This window comes from Globicephala melas, chromosome 2, assembly GCF_963455315.2.
Source record: "Globicephala melas chromosome 2, mGloMel1.2, whole genome shotgun sequence".
Lineage (NCBI taxonomy): Eukaryota > Metazoa > Chordata > Mammalia > Artiodactyla > Delphinidae > Globicephala > Globicephala melas.
Window position 1 is genome coordinate 173,026,829 of NC_083315.2, and position 15,818 is coordinate 173,042,646.

At 63.8% G+C, this 15,818-nt stretch overlaps 1 protein-coding gene across 6 annotated transcripts in view; it reads right to left on the minus strand.

Moving 5' to 3' along the window:
• Positions 1–364: 364 nt before the first annotated feature.
• The window catches only part of BEGAIN (brain enriched guanylate kinase associated), a 43,930-nt gene continuing 28,476 nt past the window's right edge, over positions 365–15,818 (minus strand). For 3 of the 6 annotated variants that reach the window (XM_030883366.2, XM_060295294.1, XM_060295293.1), the window contains exons 3-7: positions 7,681–7,842; positions 6,411–6,477; positions 5,848–5,955; positions 3,381–3,464; positions 365–2,434 (exon numbers count right to left, since the gene is read on the minus strand). In XM_030883366.2, coding sequence (XP_030739226.2) covers positions 1,073–2,434; positions 3,381–3,464; positions 5,848–5,955; positions 6,411–6,477; positions 7,681–7,842 — 1,783 coding nt within the window. In that variant the 3' untranslated portion in view covers positions 365–1,072. Of the gene's footprint in view, positions 2,435–3,380; positions 3,465–5,847; positions 5,956–6,410; positions 6,478–7,680; positions 7,843–8,742; positions 8,958–11,981; positions 12,072–15,818 lie in introns of all 6 variants that reach the window. The other 3 variants (XM_030883365.2, XM_060295296.1, XM_060295295.1) reach the window with 2 other exon arrangements.

Genomic DNA, 15,818 nt, shown 5'->3' on the forward strand with positions numbered 1-15,818 from the left:
TTCTCCCCAGTGAGAATATCCTTCAGAAATGGGGCAAAGACATCTTCAGAGCAAAAAAAAAAAAAAAAAAACCAAAAGAGTTTGTCACCAGCAGAGCCGAACTAAAGGACATCCTAAGGAAGCTTGAGGCAGAAGCAAAGTCTATAAGGAACATTGTATGAAATGGCAAAAACAACGTTTAGTGGGTTGAGACGATGGAAGAATTCAAACACTGGACGACACGGTGCCAGGGCGGGGGAGGTTATCATCAGGCTGCCCTGGCCTCAGAGAGGGGAGGATGGGGGGAGACACCCAAGGCCACACGTCCCGAGATCAAAAGGCAGGGGGGAGAAGAAACTACCCAAACCCAAATTCTTTCCACCGACGTCTTTTATTAATGAATGCAAAATACAGTACTGAGACGGGGCATGCATCACAGACGACAGGAAAGCAAGCTACAGAAACCGGGGTCGGAGGGCCTCATTACATCTGAGGTAGAGCGAGGTGGTACCAGGGAGCGGGACACTGGGGGGACGAGCACCGGCCCCACTTGGGACTACGGACCACGGGGGAGCTGGGGGGTGGTCGGTCGTCGGCCACACGGCAAGAACAGCTGAAAACGTTACACATCCCTCCACCCGTTCCAGTCCCCCTCTTTGTGGACAGAGCGTCAGGGTTCCCTTGTCACTGGCTGGCGGGGGGTCTCCGCAGGACACCGTCCTTCCCTCTGAGGGGCAGGCCCCACTCACCCTCACCCGAAAATCAAGGAGCGTCGCGTCGAAAACGCCTAGGCCACCATCCAGGGAGCTGGAGGCTGAGTGCGTTAAGAAAGACCCTTTTGCTCTATAAAAATAGTTGCGCTTTATAAAAGGGGGGATGCTCATCTCCGGTGGGGAAGGAGGCTGCTGTGTGAGAAACGGTCCACCGTGGCGGTGCGGGGGCGGACGAGACACGTGGGTGGGGTGCGCCCCCTCCCCCGGCTCAACGGGGTCCTCGTTTGCGGGGCCGGGAGGACGGGTATCAGGGAGGCGAGGCAGCACCCCTCGGGACCCGGTGTGCGGGGTGGCCACGGCCGAGGCCTGCACGTGGGTGCTCAGTTGAGCAGGGTTCCGTAGAGCTGGGCTTTTGTGAGACTGTCCTTGCGGCTGAGCCCCGAGCCGCCAGTCCGAGGGAAGGCGGGCTGTGGGCTGAGGCGGGCGCCGGGGTGCATCTCCGGGGAGGCCTCCATGGAGCTGGGCTCCAGGGAATCCCTGGAGCTCCGAGGGCTGTGCTCGGGCTCGGGGCTGCCCCCCGCCCCACAGAGCTGCACCCCGAGCCTCTCCCGCTCCCCCTCGCTGGCCGCGTAGCTGGGCAGGGGCTCAGCCGAGCGGCCGGGGCTGAGGCTCAGGTCACCGGCCGCCCGGAGGTAGCGGGGCTCGGCCAGGTGGCCCTGGGAGAGGTCATCGCCCTCCGAGAAGCTGTCAGCCTTGTAGCTGGCATAGAGGGGGCTGGCGCGGCCCTCGGCCTTCTCGCCCGGGCCGCCTCCGGCCCCGAAGTAGCGGTCGTTGAAGCCGCCGGGCGAGGCGCGGCCGGGGGCGGCGGCGGCGGCCGCAGAAGCGGCCGGGAAGGGGTAGGCGCCGATGTCCTCCACGCTCAGCGGCCGCCACTGGCCGCGCACGTCCTCTGCGGCCAGCCGGGCCGACCCCGGCTTGGCCCGCAGGTTCCACAGGTTGGGGGGCATCAGGGCGGGCTGGGGGCCGGGGGAGACCGGGAAGCGGTAGGGCTCGGCGGGGTACGGCGACACAGTCCTCGCGAACCCCGGGGCCGCCTCGGCCTCGAGCGGGGCGGCCACCGCAGCCGCGGCCGAGGCATAGCGCGGGCTGCCCCCGTAGGCCGCAGGCGGCGTGCGGCCGAAGAGCTCGTCGCGGCTGTTCAGGTAGATGGCCTGCTGCGAGGCGGTGAGCGTGCTGGCCTGGGCGTGCTCCTTCTCCTCCGACGCGGCGCTGAAGCTCGAGTAGGAGCTGGACGTGGGCAGCGAGGCCGCGTAGCCCCCGAAGGCCCCGTGCCGGTAGCCCGCGGGGTAGGCCGCCGCCTCGGGCTCCTCCTCCTCGGCCGCGCTGTCAGTGGAATTCTGGGCCCGCAGGAAGCCCACGTCGGTCACGGGCCCGTCCGCACTGGGCCGCCGGTCACGGCGCCGCTCCTCGGGGCAGTAGAGGGCCGTGTCGCTGCAGTAGATGTCCCCCTTGTAGGGGGGCCGGGGGCCCGGCTTTTCCAGCCTGTCGCGGAAGGCCAGGTCACGGGCTGAGGCATCCGACAGATGGGAGGACAGGCTGCCGGGATCTGGCTTCTCCAGCACCTTGGCGAGGACGCAGGGGGGGACACTGTCAGCGTAGGCCGGGCGGCAGAGCGGGGAGGGCAGGCTGCAGCCTTGCTTCTCCATGTGCAGGCTCACGTGCTCCTGGAACTCTGAGGGCAGCTAGAATGGGATGCCGCGAGGAAGAGGAGGGGACGGGGGTCACGGTCGGCCCCAGACCGGCAGCCGAGGCTGACCCACCGGGGACCTGCCCAGGGCCTCTCTAATCCCACCAGCTGGAGCCGACGCCCGGGATGCTCTATTTCGCAAGCTCCCGGGATGTGCCTGTGAACCCCTGGTCACCGCCACCCACCCAGGCCCACTCCAGTGGGGCACTGCAGAGCCTGGAGGCTGGAACCCGGCTCTGACTCAGGCCTCTCTCGGGCCTTCCCCTGAGGGGCTGACTTGCTCTCCCAGCCCCAGGGTCTCTGGGAGGGCACCCCTGGCCCACGCACGTGACTTGGGTGCTCCCAAACCAGACAGACTCAGAAACAGATGCGACAAAGATTGAGGGCCAGGCGCCCAGCGGTTTCCGCAGGAGCGCCTGGTGCCCTGTGGGGGGCGTCCCGCTACTGTTTGATCTATTTTGTGAGCGTCTTAGGTGTGGCCCAGGCTCGGGGAGGCGGCAGGTGGAAAGGCCTGGGTGAGGGGAAGGGCAGCCTGGCTGGGGTGGGAGCCCTGGGTCCGAGGCTGGGCCCTGTGGCCTTGGCCCAGTGACTCCTGTGTGAAGCCAGTTTCTTATCTCTGAAATGAGCACTGTTAGGAATTGTACCCAAACCAAACCACAGGGTTTCGGGGGGGGGCTCACACAGCAGGTGGGGACTGGGGGCTGTGCCCGGAGGAAACGGGGTGGGGGGTGCGCCGGCTGTCTGGGCTTGGCGGGGAGGTGTGTATGCGGTGGTCCCTCCACCACGTACCCAGAGAGGCCAGGGCACGGCAGGATCGAGTAGGGCCAGGGGGCCTCGGGCGCAGCCAGCCCCTTCGCTCTCAAGGGTGGGACCTGCGAGGAAGGGGCCCCGAGTGGTGGCAGGGGGAGCGGTGGGCCTGGCCGGGGCGGGGCTCACGTTACCTCGGACACCTTATGGCCCCTGCCGTACGTCTGGCTGCACTGCAGCAGCTGGGCCGCTAGATTGCAGTCCTTCCTATAGAGCTCCTAAAAGACAAGAGAAGCTGTTCTGCACAGGCTCGCCCCTCGCCAAGGTCGCTGCCACCCTGACCGGTGCCCAGTGGCCAATGCGGAAACCGGCGGGCAGAGCCAGCTGTGCAGTGGGCAGCACGAGGACCCTCTCTGGGCCTCACACTCTCGCCTGCAGAACGGGGGCCCCTGCTCTGACCTGGAGCCGCTGGTGCATGGAGGGCGCCCTCCCAGGCAGTCCCACCACTGACCCGGGTGGGAAGCTCCCACAGGGTGGGGGGCAGTGGGAGAAGAAGGGCCTGCAACGTGCCCTAAAGTCCCAGAGGCCCCAGGCATGGACACCAGGCCCGGTCTCCCTGCCCGCGGCCTCTGAGTCCCTCCCAAGGGAACACAGTGGAGAGCGCCGGCAACGGCGAGGGACGAGGAACAGGCCTGCCGCTCCCACGTCTCAGAGTGAGGCCTGGACTCGGGCGTGGCTGCAGGGCCGGGCAAGGGTCAGGGCGAGTGGGGGGCAGAGGGCCTGTGTGACCCCGGGTCCGGGCGGGGACCAGCTCAGCCTCCTGAGCTGAAAACAGATGCAAACAGTAAGCCTCGAGGGGTTTTGGTTTCATCTTTGGAAAATCTCTGTTGCACGTGCCTGCCTCTGGGCCTTGGTTCCCACTGCCGGCCAGGGACCCTCTGCAGCCAGGGCTCTGACGGGGGCAGGGGGTCTGGGGTCCACCGATGGGCCCTGAGGTCTACCTGCTCCCATAGTCTCAAGTCAACCAGGCCCAGGCGTCCTGCAGCTCAGGCGAGCTGCTGAGGGCGTGGGCGCCCCTGCCATGCCCTGACCCTGGTCCTGGTGGCTGCCGCCCCTCCACCTTCTGCACTGAGGCTGGTGCCCCGGCTTGGCCTGCACAGTGGAGGGAACCCGGGTCTCCCACTCCTTCATGCATCCCTGAAAGGGTATAGTTGGTTGAGAGCTGGGAACTGGGCTCCTGTGAGGCCCCAGACTGGCTGCCGCTGGCATCAGAGGGCTGCAGGCACCGTCTGGCCAGCCCAGACCTGCCACCAAGCTGTTAACCGTCTTCTGAGAGCCGCCCCTCATCTCTGTGCACTCTTCCGCCATCTCCTACCTGTGGCATCTCCACCTGGCTGTCCAGGGCCCGGCTCCAGCCCCACGCCTGCCACCCCTCCCACGTCTCCCCCAGAAGGTCCCAGCCCAGGAGACGGCAGGTGGCTCCCTTCCAGCAGACTCTGACCCCTGCAGTCGGGCTGGACCCATTTTTTCTTCTCATAACCCACATCCCAAATCGGTCAATCACTTTGGTTCCAGCTTCAAAATATAACCAGAATCCAAGCCCCCCTCTTCCCACCTCCCTGGCCGCCATCCTGGCCAAGCCACCATCGTCTTTCTCCCAGGTTGCTGTCTCATTGACCTTCCCACTCATGGCTTTGTCCTCTACGGTCTGTCCTCAGCAGAGCAGCCACTGGAGCCCAGTAAGAGTAAGTTCAGTCAGGCTACCCCTCTGTTCAAGAACCTTCAGTGGCTCCCTACTTCACTCAAAAAAACCCCCCAGATTCCTATCGAAGCCTATACAATGCGGCCTCCTGTTTTCCTTCTGATCTCAGACCCTCGGCCTCTCCTCCCCACAAGAGCCCCTTCTGGTCTCTTTGCTGGTCTTCAAGTTACTCAGACCCACCTTTGCCGCTGTGGCTCTTTCTGCCTGGGAAGCGCCCTTCCCCGCTGTCCCATGGCTAGCTCCCTCATCGCTTTCAGGTCTCAGCTCCAGCAGCCTCTTCCAGGAGCACCCGACTGAGATTCCCTAACCCTGCAACTGGCAACTCCCAGCGCCATCCCCTGCTTTATTTTTCTCTGCAGCATTTAGCACTTCTAAGTCACTACACAGTTGACATATCTATCCTGTTTACTGTCCGCCCTCCCCACTCCCCTGCTCAGATGTAAACTCCACGTGGGCAGGGCGCTTGCCTGTGTTGTTCACACGTATTCTCAGAGCCTCGTAGGGTCTGGCCCGGCGAGGAGCAGATGCTAATCAGTGAGTGTGTGCTCAGCTGACGGGTCTGTGGCGGGCAGCGGGGCCCTTCTCGCGGGACCCTGGAAGTCAGGACCCACGGGTAGCCACAGGACTCTGATGTCCACTGCAAGTGGCTGAAGGCAGGAGTCCTGAGTGGCCACGCCCCAAACCTGGGGTCAGGAAGCCCTGCCTTGACTGGGACAGCGTGGCCCCATGCTCCCTATCTCAAGTCCCATCTCCTTCCAGTAGAGGGTCTCGCGGGATGCAGTTTGTGAGGCAGCCCCGTCCTTCCCCGACTGCCCAGGTACTCCGTGAGGTCCTGACCATCCCGTCTGTCCACCCGGCCCTGCGCCAGCCCCTCAGGGTCAGAATGGCCCGGCACTCACGTTGTCCTCCGATAGCTTGTCGATGGTCACCTTGGCCTCCAGCAGGTGGCTGTTGAGGGCGACGATCTCGTGGCTAAGCGCTCGTTTCTCTTCCTCATAGTGCTGGCCCTGGAGGTGGGGGACAGGCAGAAGAGGGAGGCGCTCAGCAGCCAGCCAAGGCCTGGGGCCTCCTGGGTCCCCTCTCGCAGCCGATAACGAGGAGGAGTTTGGAGGCCAAGGCACGCAAGGGTCAGAGCACAGAGCAGCCCATGGTCCAGTCCCGCTCTGCCAGGGAGGAGCCAGACGGCCTTGGGCAAGTCACTGCCTCTCTGAGCCTCAGTCTCTCCTCTGCACCGTGGGGACAGTGATAAGTGAGTGCTGGAGAGCACCCAATCAGGGCAGAGACAGGTGGGACTGGCCCAACCCCGGGGAGCAGGGAGCGGGCAGCGTGGAAACGAGGCCTTTGGCCCAGCTCCTCATGGGCAAGGGCATGACCACCAGGCCCAAGGTCCTCACCATGGTTCCAGAGCTGGGGGCCCAGGGCTGGGAGTGCTGGGGTGTGGGGGTGTGTGGCGTGCCCTCACCATGCGGTACAGCTTGTCCTCCAGCTCCTGGTTGATCCTCTGCAGCGCCATGTAGTTGCTCTGAATCCTGGAACGGAGGCCTTGACGTCACTGCTGTGCCAGGCCTGACCCGCCCACGGCCCCTGTAGCCATACAGCCCGCTGAGGGCTCAACACAGGCCCCACCCTGCTCTAACTGCTCCTGTGCTAGAAAGCATCTGATTGAAGCTAACTTGTTGCAACATTTCCTGGGCCAGGGCCGAGGACCCCTGTAGATGAGAAGGGAAGGCCTGTCGTTCACAAGGGACTCTGTCGGGTCCTCACTCAGAGCCGGTTAACTCACAGTTTACACACAGTCCTTACAAGGCTGGCGAAAGGGTTCACAGTTCAATAGCAGGTTAGCAGGGGTCTAACCTTAAGACTGTGTGATGTGCCCTGGGGTGAGTGCTGGGGACACACAGTGAATAGGATACGGTTCCCCCTGGAAGAGGCTGAGACGGAGGCAGGTGTTGGGTGGGAAGCCGTTGCCGCCATGCGGTGTGACGGTGGAAGGGGCAGTGTCCATCCTCTCGACAACCTATGTGTAGTGTTATTGCCCCTGTCTTGCGAGTGGGGAAACTGAGGCTGGAGGTGCTTAAGTAGTAAGGGACAAACAGCCTCCCTGCAAATCCAGTGCTCTATAAACATTTATAACAAACCAAGCCAACAGCAAAGTTTGCGTTTTCTTTACATTCTTCCTAAAAGAAGCCTGGAAAGCGTGTAATAGTTTTTAGAAGAATACCCATCTTACCTGTGCAGCACGATGTTTACAGAAGTTTTGTTTTTAAGGGAGCCATTGCTCAGGGTCCCGCACCCTAGCCTGCTGTCACTGGCTGCTATGCTGCTCAAGGGAACCGTCTCTAAATGCTGGTTCACCTCCAAGGCTGGACATCATTTCCCGGTCAGAGACCCAGGCGCCAGTGGCTGGGGTCTGGGTGTGGGGATGGCTGCTCCTGTGTCATGCTGCCGCCCCACCACATAAATACAAGAGAAGGAATGAGCAGGGGCCGCAGAGGTGCCTGGGAAGAGCCTGTACCCGGCGGTAGCCAGCGCCAGTTCAGATCCTGGTTTGGCAGCTCTTGGCACAAAGCGCGACTCTTGTCAGAGCCGCCTGCCCTCGCTGAGCCTTGGACTCCCCGTGTACGAATGGGGTCACCAGCTCGGGCGGGAGGCACGGCTCTGCTAGCGGCAGGTCGCCGGCCCCGCGCCCCGCGCCGCCCAGGCCCCGCCCCTCCCAGGCCCCGCCCCCTTACCTGCGCAGCTTCTCCGTGACCTTCTCCAGCTCCTCCTGCGCTCGGCGCAGCTCGATCTCCAGGTAGTGGCGGGTGGAGTCGAACTCGGTCTCGAGCTTCTCGAGCTTGTGCGTGGTGTAGGACAGCCGCTTGCGCAGCTCGCCCTTCTGCTCCTGCAGCGCGCTGCAACGACACGCGGCGGCGGCGGGCCGGGCCGCGGCGCTGAGCTCGAGGCGCCGGTGGGTGCGCACGGGGTGCGCCAGGCCGCACCAACGCACGCGCACACGCACCACAGGCACGCACACCGCCCAGCCCCCGCCCCGGGGGTCAGGGTCTCTGACCCTGAGCCAGTCTGGCACTCGGGGGGGGGGGGGGCAAGTGCTTGGGGCGGCTTAAAGGACCCTGGTTTAAAGAGCACCCATCGGCACCCAGTCTCTCGGTCTGGGAGCCGACCTCCAGATGGCATCGCTTACAGGGTCCCCCACTTTTGCTCCTCCACAGCGCTGGCTGGGGACGCTGAGGCCCAGAGGCACTAGTGCCACACCCTAGACCAGGATTGTCTTCCCCAAATCGACTGTGTGGTCCCAGCAGGCTGTGTGACCTCTGGGCCAGGGAGAGGATGAGCCTGGATGCCGCACATCCAGGTAGCATCCGCCACAGTGGCCAGCTAGCTGCACAGAACATCAGACACTCAGAAAACCACTGGCCTGCTCATGTCTCCCTTCCTCCAGGAAGCCTTCCAGGGCCAGGCTTGGCTCTTGAGGCACTATTTTCCCCACAGACTGAGGGCTCCTCTGGGACCCCGGGCCGCCGAGTTCCCATGCTCAGGAAAGAGAAACGGGATGATTCACCCTCTGAGCCATATGCCATCAATTCACATCAGCTACCGTTGGGCACAAGGCAGGAGGGACAGGTGTGGTGGCCACACCCAGGGGACTGGCCGCGAACTCCACCAGGGCAGGGGCCACACCCTCCTGTCGGCAGCCACCCAGCTCCCAGAGAGCACCTAACCACGGGCCGACCTGAGGCACCTTTCCCCTGACCGGCTGAGCACGCAGAAGGGGCCAAGGGGGAAGGACTCACCTTTATAGCCGGGAGGGCTGATTTCTGCAGGGAAGGGAGAGCGGCCCGGTGGGTGAGGGGCGCCAGGGGAGTTCTGCTGGCTGTTAGCCACGAGTGAGGCTAAGGTTCAAGCTGCCGTTCAGTGCCCTGGGTGTGCGCTTTGCTCCGTCACTCCCTGCACTTTGCCCCCGTCACCCCCTACGTTACAGTCACAACGAAGCCCAGAATGGTGCAGCCTGAAAGTGAACTCCATGGTGTCACGGGGTGGGCGGGGTCCCTGCCATCACACAGACCTGGCTGCTGGTCCCCGCCACGCACCCCCCCCAGTCCACCTGCGACTGTCCCCATCTTGCCCTGGGGACACAAAGCCCTGGCTTCAGAGAGGTGTCCGGGTCGGAGTAGGGGCCCAACTGGGCTGTTTGCTGGAGGAAGCCCAACCCTCCTCAGGGGACCATTTGGAGCTAAGACTCTTTGGATGGTAACTTCTGGTGGGTTTGCTGTGGGCAAGCAGGAGGCTTCCTCCAGAGCCCGGGGTAGAGTGAGCTTCAGTCTCGGGCCCTGCCTGTAAACCACGCGTGTTACCATAGGCGCACACCCAGAGAGCCCCGATTAAGCCTTCCTGGATTCCTGCCCAGGTCTACAGTCTTAAAAATAAATAAAAATAGGGCTTCCCTGGTGGCGCAGTGGTTGAGGGTCCGCCTGCCGATGCAGGGGACATGGGTTCGTGCCCCGGTCCGGGAAGATCCCACATGCCGCGGAGCGGCTGGGCCCGTGAGCCGTGGCCGCTGAGCCTGCACGTCCGGAGCCTGTGCTCCGCAACGGGGGAGGCCACAACAGTGAGAGGCCGCATACCCCCCCCCCAAAAAATAAATAAATAAATAAATAAAAATAAAGAGTTGCCTACGTTTTGAGAACCTCAGAGAAGGGCGGGGTGGGTCCTCCCAAGAGTTGGTCCCCAAGGAAGATGCAGAGTGACAAGCAAGGAGGGAGACCAGTGGCAGAGTGCCCGCCCATGGCTGCCAAGCAGGCCCTGCCGCTTCCTCCAGGCAGCACGCCTGACTGATTCACTCCAAGCCCCCTGCAGCTACAGGTCCCAGACTGCCCCTGGCCCAGGCCTTTCTCCCCAGGGGGCTGGCGAGCTTCCTGGGGGCTCTCCCATGTCACCCAGGGCCCCCTGCACACATGGGGTCAGGCGTGGGAGTGGGGCGGTGGCCCCTGAAGTCAGTCATCCTGCAGGGGCTGCAGGTCACCCACAGCCCTCGGTCACAGGGTACAGGCGGGGTCCGCACCCTCGGGAAGAGGTGAGAGCACCCGTGGGGCCACCTGAGCCCCCGCCCTCCCCCACCTTGGTCACTCGCCTGCAGCCACAGCTCGGACCCTGCCGTCAAGACTGTCCACCCCTGACGTGACCCAGCCGTATCCCCCTACGATGCATCCACCCGTCACCCTCCTTCCTTCCTTTCCTGCCCTGTCCCGCCATTCCCTGCGCCTCACAGCACGAATGAGACAAACGTGGTCCCCCCCCCACGGAGCTTATAGTCTCGAGGGGAGACAAACAGTGAACAAGGGAGCAGGTTCACCAACAAGGCACGTGGAGGAGGAAAATATGACAGGGCTGTAAGGTGGGCTCCGAGCAGAGCCGGGACCCGCCAGACGGGCATCTGAGCCGCGACGGCCCCTCGCGAGGCAGCCAGCTTCATCGAGCCGGCCCACCCCAGCCTCAGTTTACCCCTGGCCTCCGGAGGGCCTTCCAGACATACTGGGCGGCTCTGTCCCACCATCCTTCAAGTACTGCTCTCACCTCCTGAGCCCCTCACACCGACCCACCCACCCCTCAGCCGCAGCGGGTCCGGCCCTGGGCTGCCACAGCCCCCAGCCCGCTTGCTGGAGGTACCTGGGCCCTGGCCCTGGACACGCCCCCCTGGTCCCTCAGTCACAGCAGCGCCAACCCCGGTGCCCCACCACGCCTCCCCACCTCTGCCGCTCCAGCTCCGTCGCCCAGGCTGATCCTCAGGGCCCCGGTTTACCCCTCGCCCCCTCCCCGCACATCTCAGGCCTAAGGTCCTCTGTGCCCAGCCACACACGAACCCCTCCCCAGCCTCCATCTGCAGCCCCGACCTCTCTCTAGGGCTCTACTGCCCTCCACGTCCAGCCGCCCACCGGCCTCTCCTCCCAGAAGGCCTACAGGCACCTCACAGCCAGTGCGTCCAGTGCTGACTCTCCTCTGTACCCTGTGCTCCCCAGCCCCGGGAAGGTCACAGCTACCAGCGGTCCCCAGTCAGACCCTGAGAAGCTGTGGTGACTCCTCTCACTGCCTGTGGCCACCCTTCACAGTCCTTCACCAAGTCCTGGCCATCAACTACTCCAAAGCTTTGGACATGTCCCCTCCCCTGCCTGGTCCAGGGAGGGCCCTGGGCTGGGCACCCTGAGGTCTTCAGTCGCCTGTTTGGTACCACCATCCTTTCCTGCCTTTCCCTCCCAGGGAATTTGCCCAAGCCCTGCCTGACCTCAGCCTCAGTCTCCACATCTGTAAAACGCGGATGTGTGCCCCCACACGCTGAAGTACCCACCCTCAGGGAGCAGGGCTGTCACCGTGGTCCCTGCACTCCCCGGATCATCAGAACCGCCAAGAGACGATGCCGGGGGCAGGCACCATGGGGGGAATGCTCAGTGCCTCTGCCTCCCCCCTGGTGTGGAGTTGGCTCAGGGGGCCCCTCAGCAGATGCACAGGGAGGGCCTGGAAACCCCTCATGTGCCACCCTCCGGATCAGGGTCACCCTCCCGGCTGGGGGGCTCGGGAAGCCCTGCTCACACTGCTGCCCGGGGGTGTCACCTCGCTTTGACCTGGGTCCTGGTGAATTGATCATATCTGGCCTCACCCGGCAGGGTGTGTGCTGGTGGGTGCGTGCTTCGTGGTGCCCTCCTTGCCCGTGGGAAGCCCCTGGAAGGCTTCCCCACCTCACAGGGGAGAAAGATGAGCTCCCTCGGCGCAGAGTGGGACCCCGCCTGCCTCCCACCAGGAGCCCCTCTGGCTGCTCAGCAGAGGCCGGAGCCCGATGACCGAGCCCGGGGCTGGTCTGTGGGGACACCGGGGCCTCGCCTCCAAGACCAGATGGCCGGAAGCAATGGCGAGGGTGTGCTGGCAGCCGACACCCTCCCCCTCTCTGGGCCTCGTCGGGGGAGTTGATGCAGATGTGGGATGGACGTCTGGGGACAGGCGCAGAGACATCGAGGAGCCGGGGAGACAACAGGTGTATTACCTGTCCCAGAGCGAGGGTGAGGACCTGGCCAGTCGGCCCTGCAGGACGCGGGGTTGCCCGAGGCACGAGGGCACCCAGGGGCTGCGCAGCCTGTGGGTGAAGAGGACAGAGCTGCTCAGAACGGGGACCGGGGGCCACGCCGGGCCCGCCGTGGGCACGCAGTCACAGAGACGTGGGGGATCGTCCCCCACCGGCAGGAGAGCTCCTTGTCATCAGCAGGGTGGCAGGGTAGGAGCGTAGGAGCTGGGGGGTAGGCACCTGCCAGCCCCGGCTGCCCGACTGCATTGCTGTCACCGAGTCCCACCCCAGGCCTGCATCCCCATCTCAGCCTCAGAGGGGAGCCACGGGGGGCAGGCTCCCCCAGCTCCAGGTTTCTGTCCGGCTACTGCTCCTTCCTTGCAGGACCCGTTGGTCAGAGAGCCTGGGAGGCAAGGAGGATGGAGGGCGTGTGACCCCCGACCTCTGCTGACGGACACCAGTGGGGTATTCTGGAGGTTGTGGGACCTACTGGATGTTAGGGGTCCAGGGCAGGACCCACTTCACCCCTCCTGGCACCCCTTCTCACTCACCCTGCCTGTGGCCTGTCTGGGCTGGGCAGGGGGTGGGACAGAGGCGGGTGGATGACCCACCCCAGCCCCATGGTGCCACCCTGCTTGGGGGCAACGGGACGTACATCACAGCTTTAGGCGCAAGTCGGCTTGGTCGCCCCCTTCCTGTAGTCTCTCCAGGGAGGGCTCCCGGTGGCCTGGCTGGCCCCGGAGCCGGAGCAGAAATCTGACGGGAGGACGCTGCCCCGGACATCAGGCGTCCAGACAAGGCTTAGAGACACGGGCGAGTGTATGTGTTAAGAGAAAGGGCAGCAGAGTCCCATTTACAAAATAACTGCGTACAGACGCCACACAAGATAACAGAAGGGAAGGAACGTTAATGTTGTCTTGGGTGGGTGGTGGGATTCTGGGCAATTAAAAAATTTTCTTTTATACTTTTCTGGATTTGTCATATTTCCTACAGCGAGGATGAAAAATCCTCACTGGCGGTCCAGTGGTTAAGACTCTGTGATTCCACTGCAGGGGGCGTGGTTTTGTTCCCCGGTCAGGGAACTAAGATCCCACATGCTGTGGGGTGCAGCAAAGAAAAAATTTACTAAGGATCAAATTTTGCCCCTCCCCCCAGAAAAGGTTGAAAGTATTGATTTGATAGGCTGGGGGCTGAGGGGGCCGCGAGCTGCACGTCGATCACCACTTCCGTAAGCCCCCATCTGCTCATCTGTGAAATGGGCTGCCCCTGGCCCTGGTCTCCTGGGCTGATCTGCAGGCTGGGCTGGGGGAGGGGTGGGGGGAGAGGCGGCCGCTCGATCTCCATTTGAACTGGACTTTGGAAGCCCAGGCCCAGGGTTCACTCTTGGCCCATGACCCCGACGCTGCTGAGTGAACGGAGAGGAGGGGCAGGACTGGCCCGTTCCCGTGGGAGCAGCCAGAGACCCAGTCTCCCCTTTGGCGGCTCGGCTGGGTCCAGCAACCCCTGGGGGAGTCCCCGTCCCAGCCCTCGCCAGCCAGTCCCCACCCCAGAAGGCCCTTCCGCTGGGGACTCCTGGCAGGTGAGTTCTCAGAAGAGTAGAAGGGAGACTGGGACCCTGGGAAACTGAGGCCCAGGGAAGGGGCGGGGCTTGCCTGGAAGCACAGAGAATGGGGGGCATGGCTGCGACTTGACCCAGACTCTGCCGCTGGTCACACACAAGGCATTTATCCCTGACAACCGCTCTTGTTCTGACGCAAATTCTCATTTCAGGCCTATGGCATGGGGAGCGCCTCTTCCTAGAGATGAGAAAACTGGGGCCCAGAGAGGTTAAGCGAGATCACACAGCAAGTCTGGGATGAGGCTGAAATCCCCCGATGCCTGTGGTGCTGTGCTGGGCACGGGTGGAAGGACATGTGAGCTCTGGGGCCCGGGGGCCATCCTTCCCTCCTCCGCGGTGCGAACAAGGTTCCTGGGGGCAGAGGTGCTCCCTGGTGGGCTGTGGTGATGGGGCGGGTGGGGCTGAAGGAGTGTCCGCCCTCCGGCTCCCAGGTACCAGGAGCCGGTCCCCGTGGCACCCCCGTGGCACTGCCTGTCTCCACACGCACTGTCCGCGCTCAGGCTCTGGCCCCCAGTCATGCTCCAGTGACACCAAATTGCTTGTCATTCTCCACACGCTGCAGGCAGCTTCTCATCTTGGTGACTTTGTCGCTGTGTCCCCTCTGCCAGGACGGCACTCACTCTTTCCCGCTCAGGTTAACTCCTCCCCACCCAGGGCTCACTGGTGGGACCCTGACACCCATCCCGCCCCAGCCTGCCCGCCAGGGAGCGTCACTGGGGTTGAGCCTCTGTCCCGGGGCCCGGTCTTCTGCCCTGTGCCGGCCCGCAGTCCGGTCTCCGCCCTCCGCCAGGTCACGAAACCCAGCCAGACCACTCCCGCCTCTGGGCAAAATTCCCCAAGATTCCTCCCCGAAGCCCCCGTCCCCTCAGACCCCCCATGGCCCCCACCTCGCCCTGCGCTGGCCCCCTTCCCGCGCGCTGGCTCCAGGCTGTGCCCGAGTTACCCTGAGCCCCTTCCTCTCCACCTCAGGGCCTTTGTCCTCGCCGTCCTCTCGGCCAGGTACCCCCCCCACACACACACCTCAGGCCCCTGCAGCCAGGGACAGCATAGCCTCCTCCACCCTCTCTCATTCCTGCGGGGACAAGGACCTGGGGACCTACCTGCCTGCCCTCCCCTGGGACCACCTCCCTCCTTCACCGACTCGTCCCGGTGCCCCGTGCTGTGTCCACGTGGAGCCAGAGACCAGCAGCATGTGTTGCGTGAACGGCTGCAGAAACATCTGCAGAAACATCTGCAGGAGAGGAGCCGATCTTGTCTCCGGGCTGCAAGGTCCGGTGCATTTTTATATCCCCGGGGCCTACTCTGGGGTTGGATACATGGGGGGGTAAGCCCCCCCAAGTCCTCCTTGCTCCCCTGAGGTGCTGGTGAGAGCACCCGGCTCCTCCCCCACTGGCCTCTCCCCTTCCCGCAGGGGCCGACACCCTGGAACTCATGGCACAGGGACTTGTGCCAGCTCCCAGTGTCAAGGGCAATGCCCAGCAGAGGCAGACACCATGGAACCACCCTCAGAGCTACCACTGACGGGCCACCTTGGCCAAGGAGAGCCCAGCCCTGGGAGAAGGTCTTTGCCCCCAGAGCTGCTCAGACCCAGCTGGTCCTCTCCCAGCTGGGCCTCCAGTGGGCACCTTGGGACCACCGCATCAGACTCTTGGGATGCCCTGCGTGGGCCCGGGGGCGGGTCCCTGCAGAATAGCCTCTGGCCCTGTCCCATGCTGGCATCATCTCTGAGTCTCCCTGTAGAAGGTCTGGTACCACCATCCTTCCACAAAAGGAGCCAGAGGCAACCCCTGCAGGGCCTCAGAGCCCCCTCGCCCCTGCCGCGGCCCCCTGTGCCCTGGCCTGTGCCCCCGTGCTTGGTGGCCACCACTTTTCTGTGTCTCAGAACAAACAGTCTTTCTCTATTCCCCTTGAACTTGTTCACTGCCGCACTGATTCCATCCTGTGTCCCCAGTGGGAACCTACTGAGGACCCTTCTCGAGGGGCAGGTGGGCATGAATGGTTCACCAACGCCCCAGCACCTGCCGAGGGCCTGCCCTGCCCCAGGTGCCCACACATACCTACTCATCTAGTCTCAGGCCACCCTGTGAGGGAGGCGTGCACCACACCCATATGACAGATGAGTAAACTGAGGTTCATGGCAATGACGTCACACAGTCCTCCTGGGGTTCAACACTGGGCCAGCTGTTCTTCCCCTCACGTTG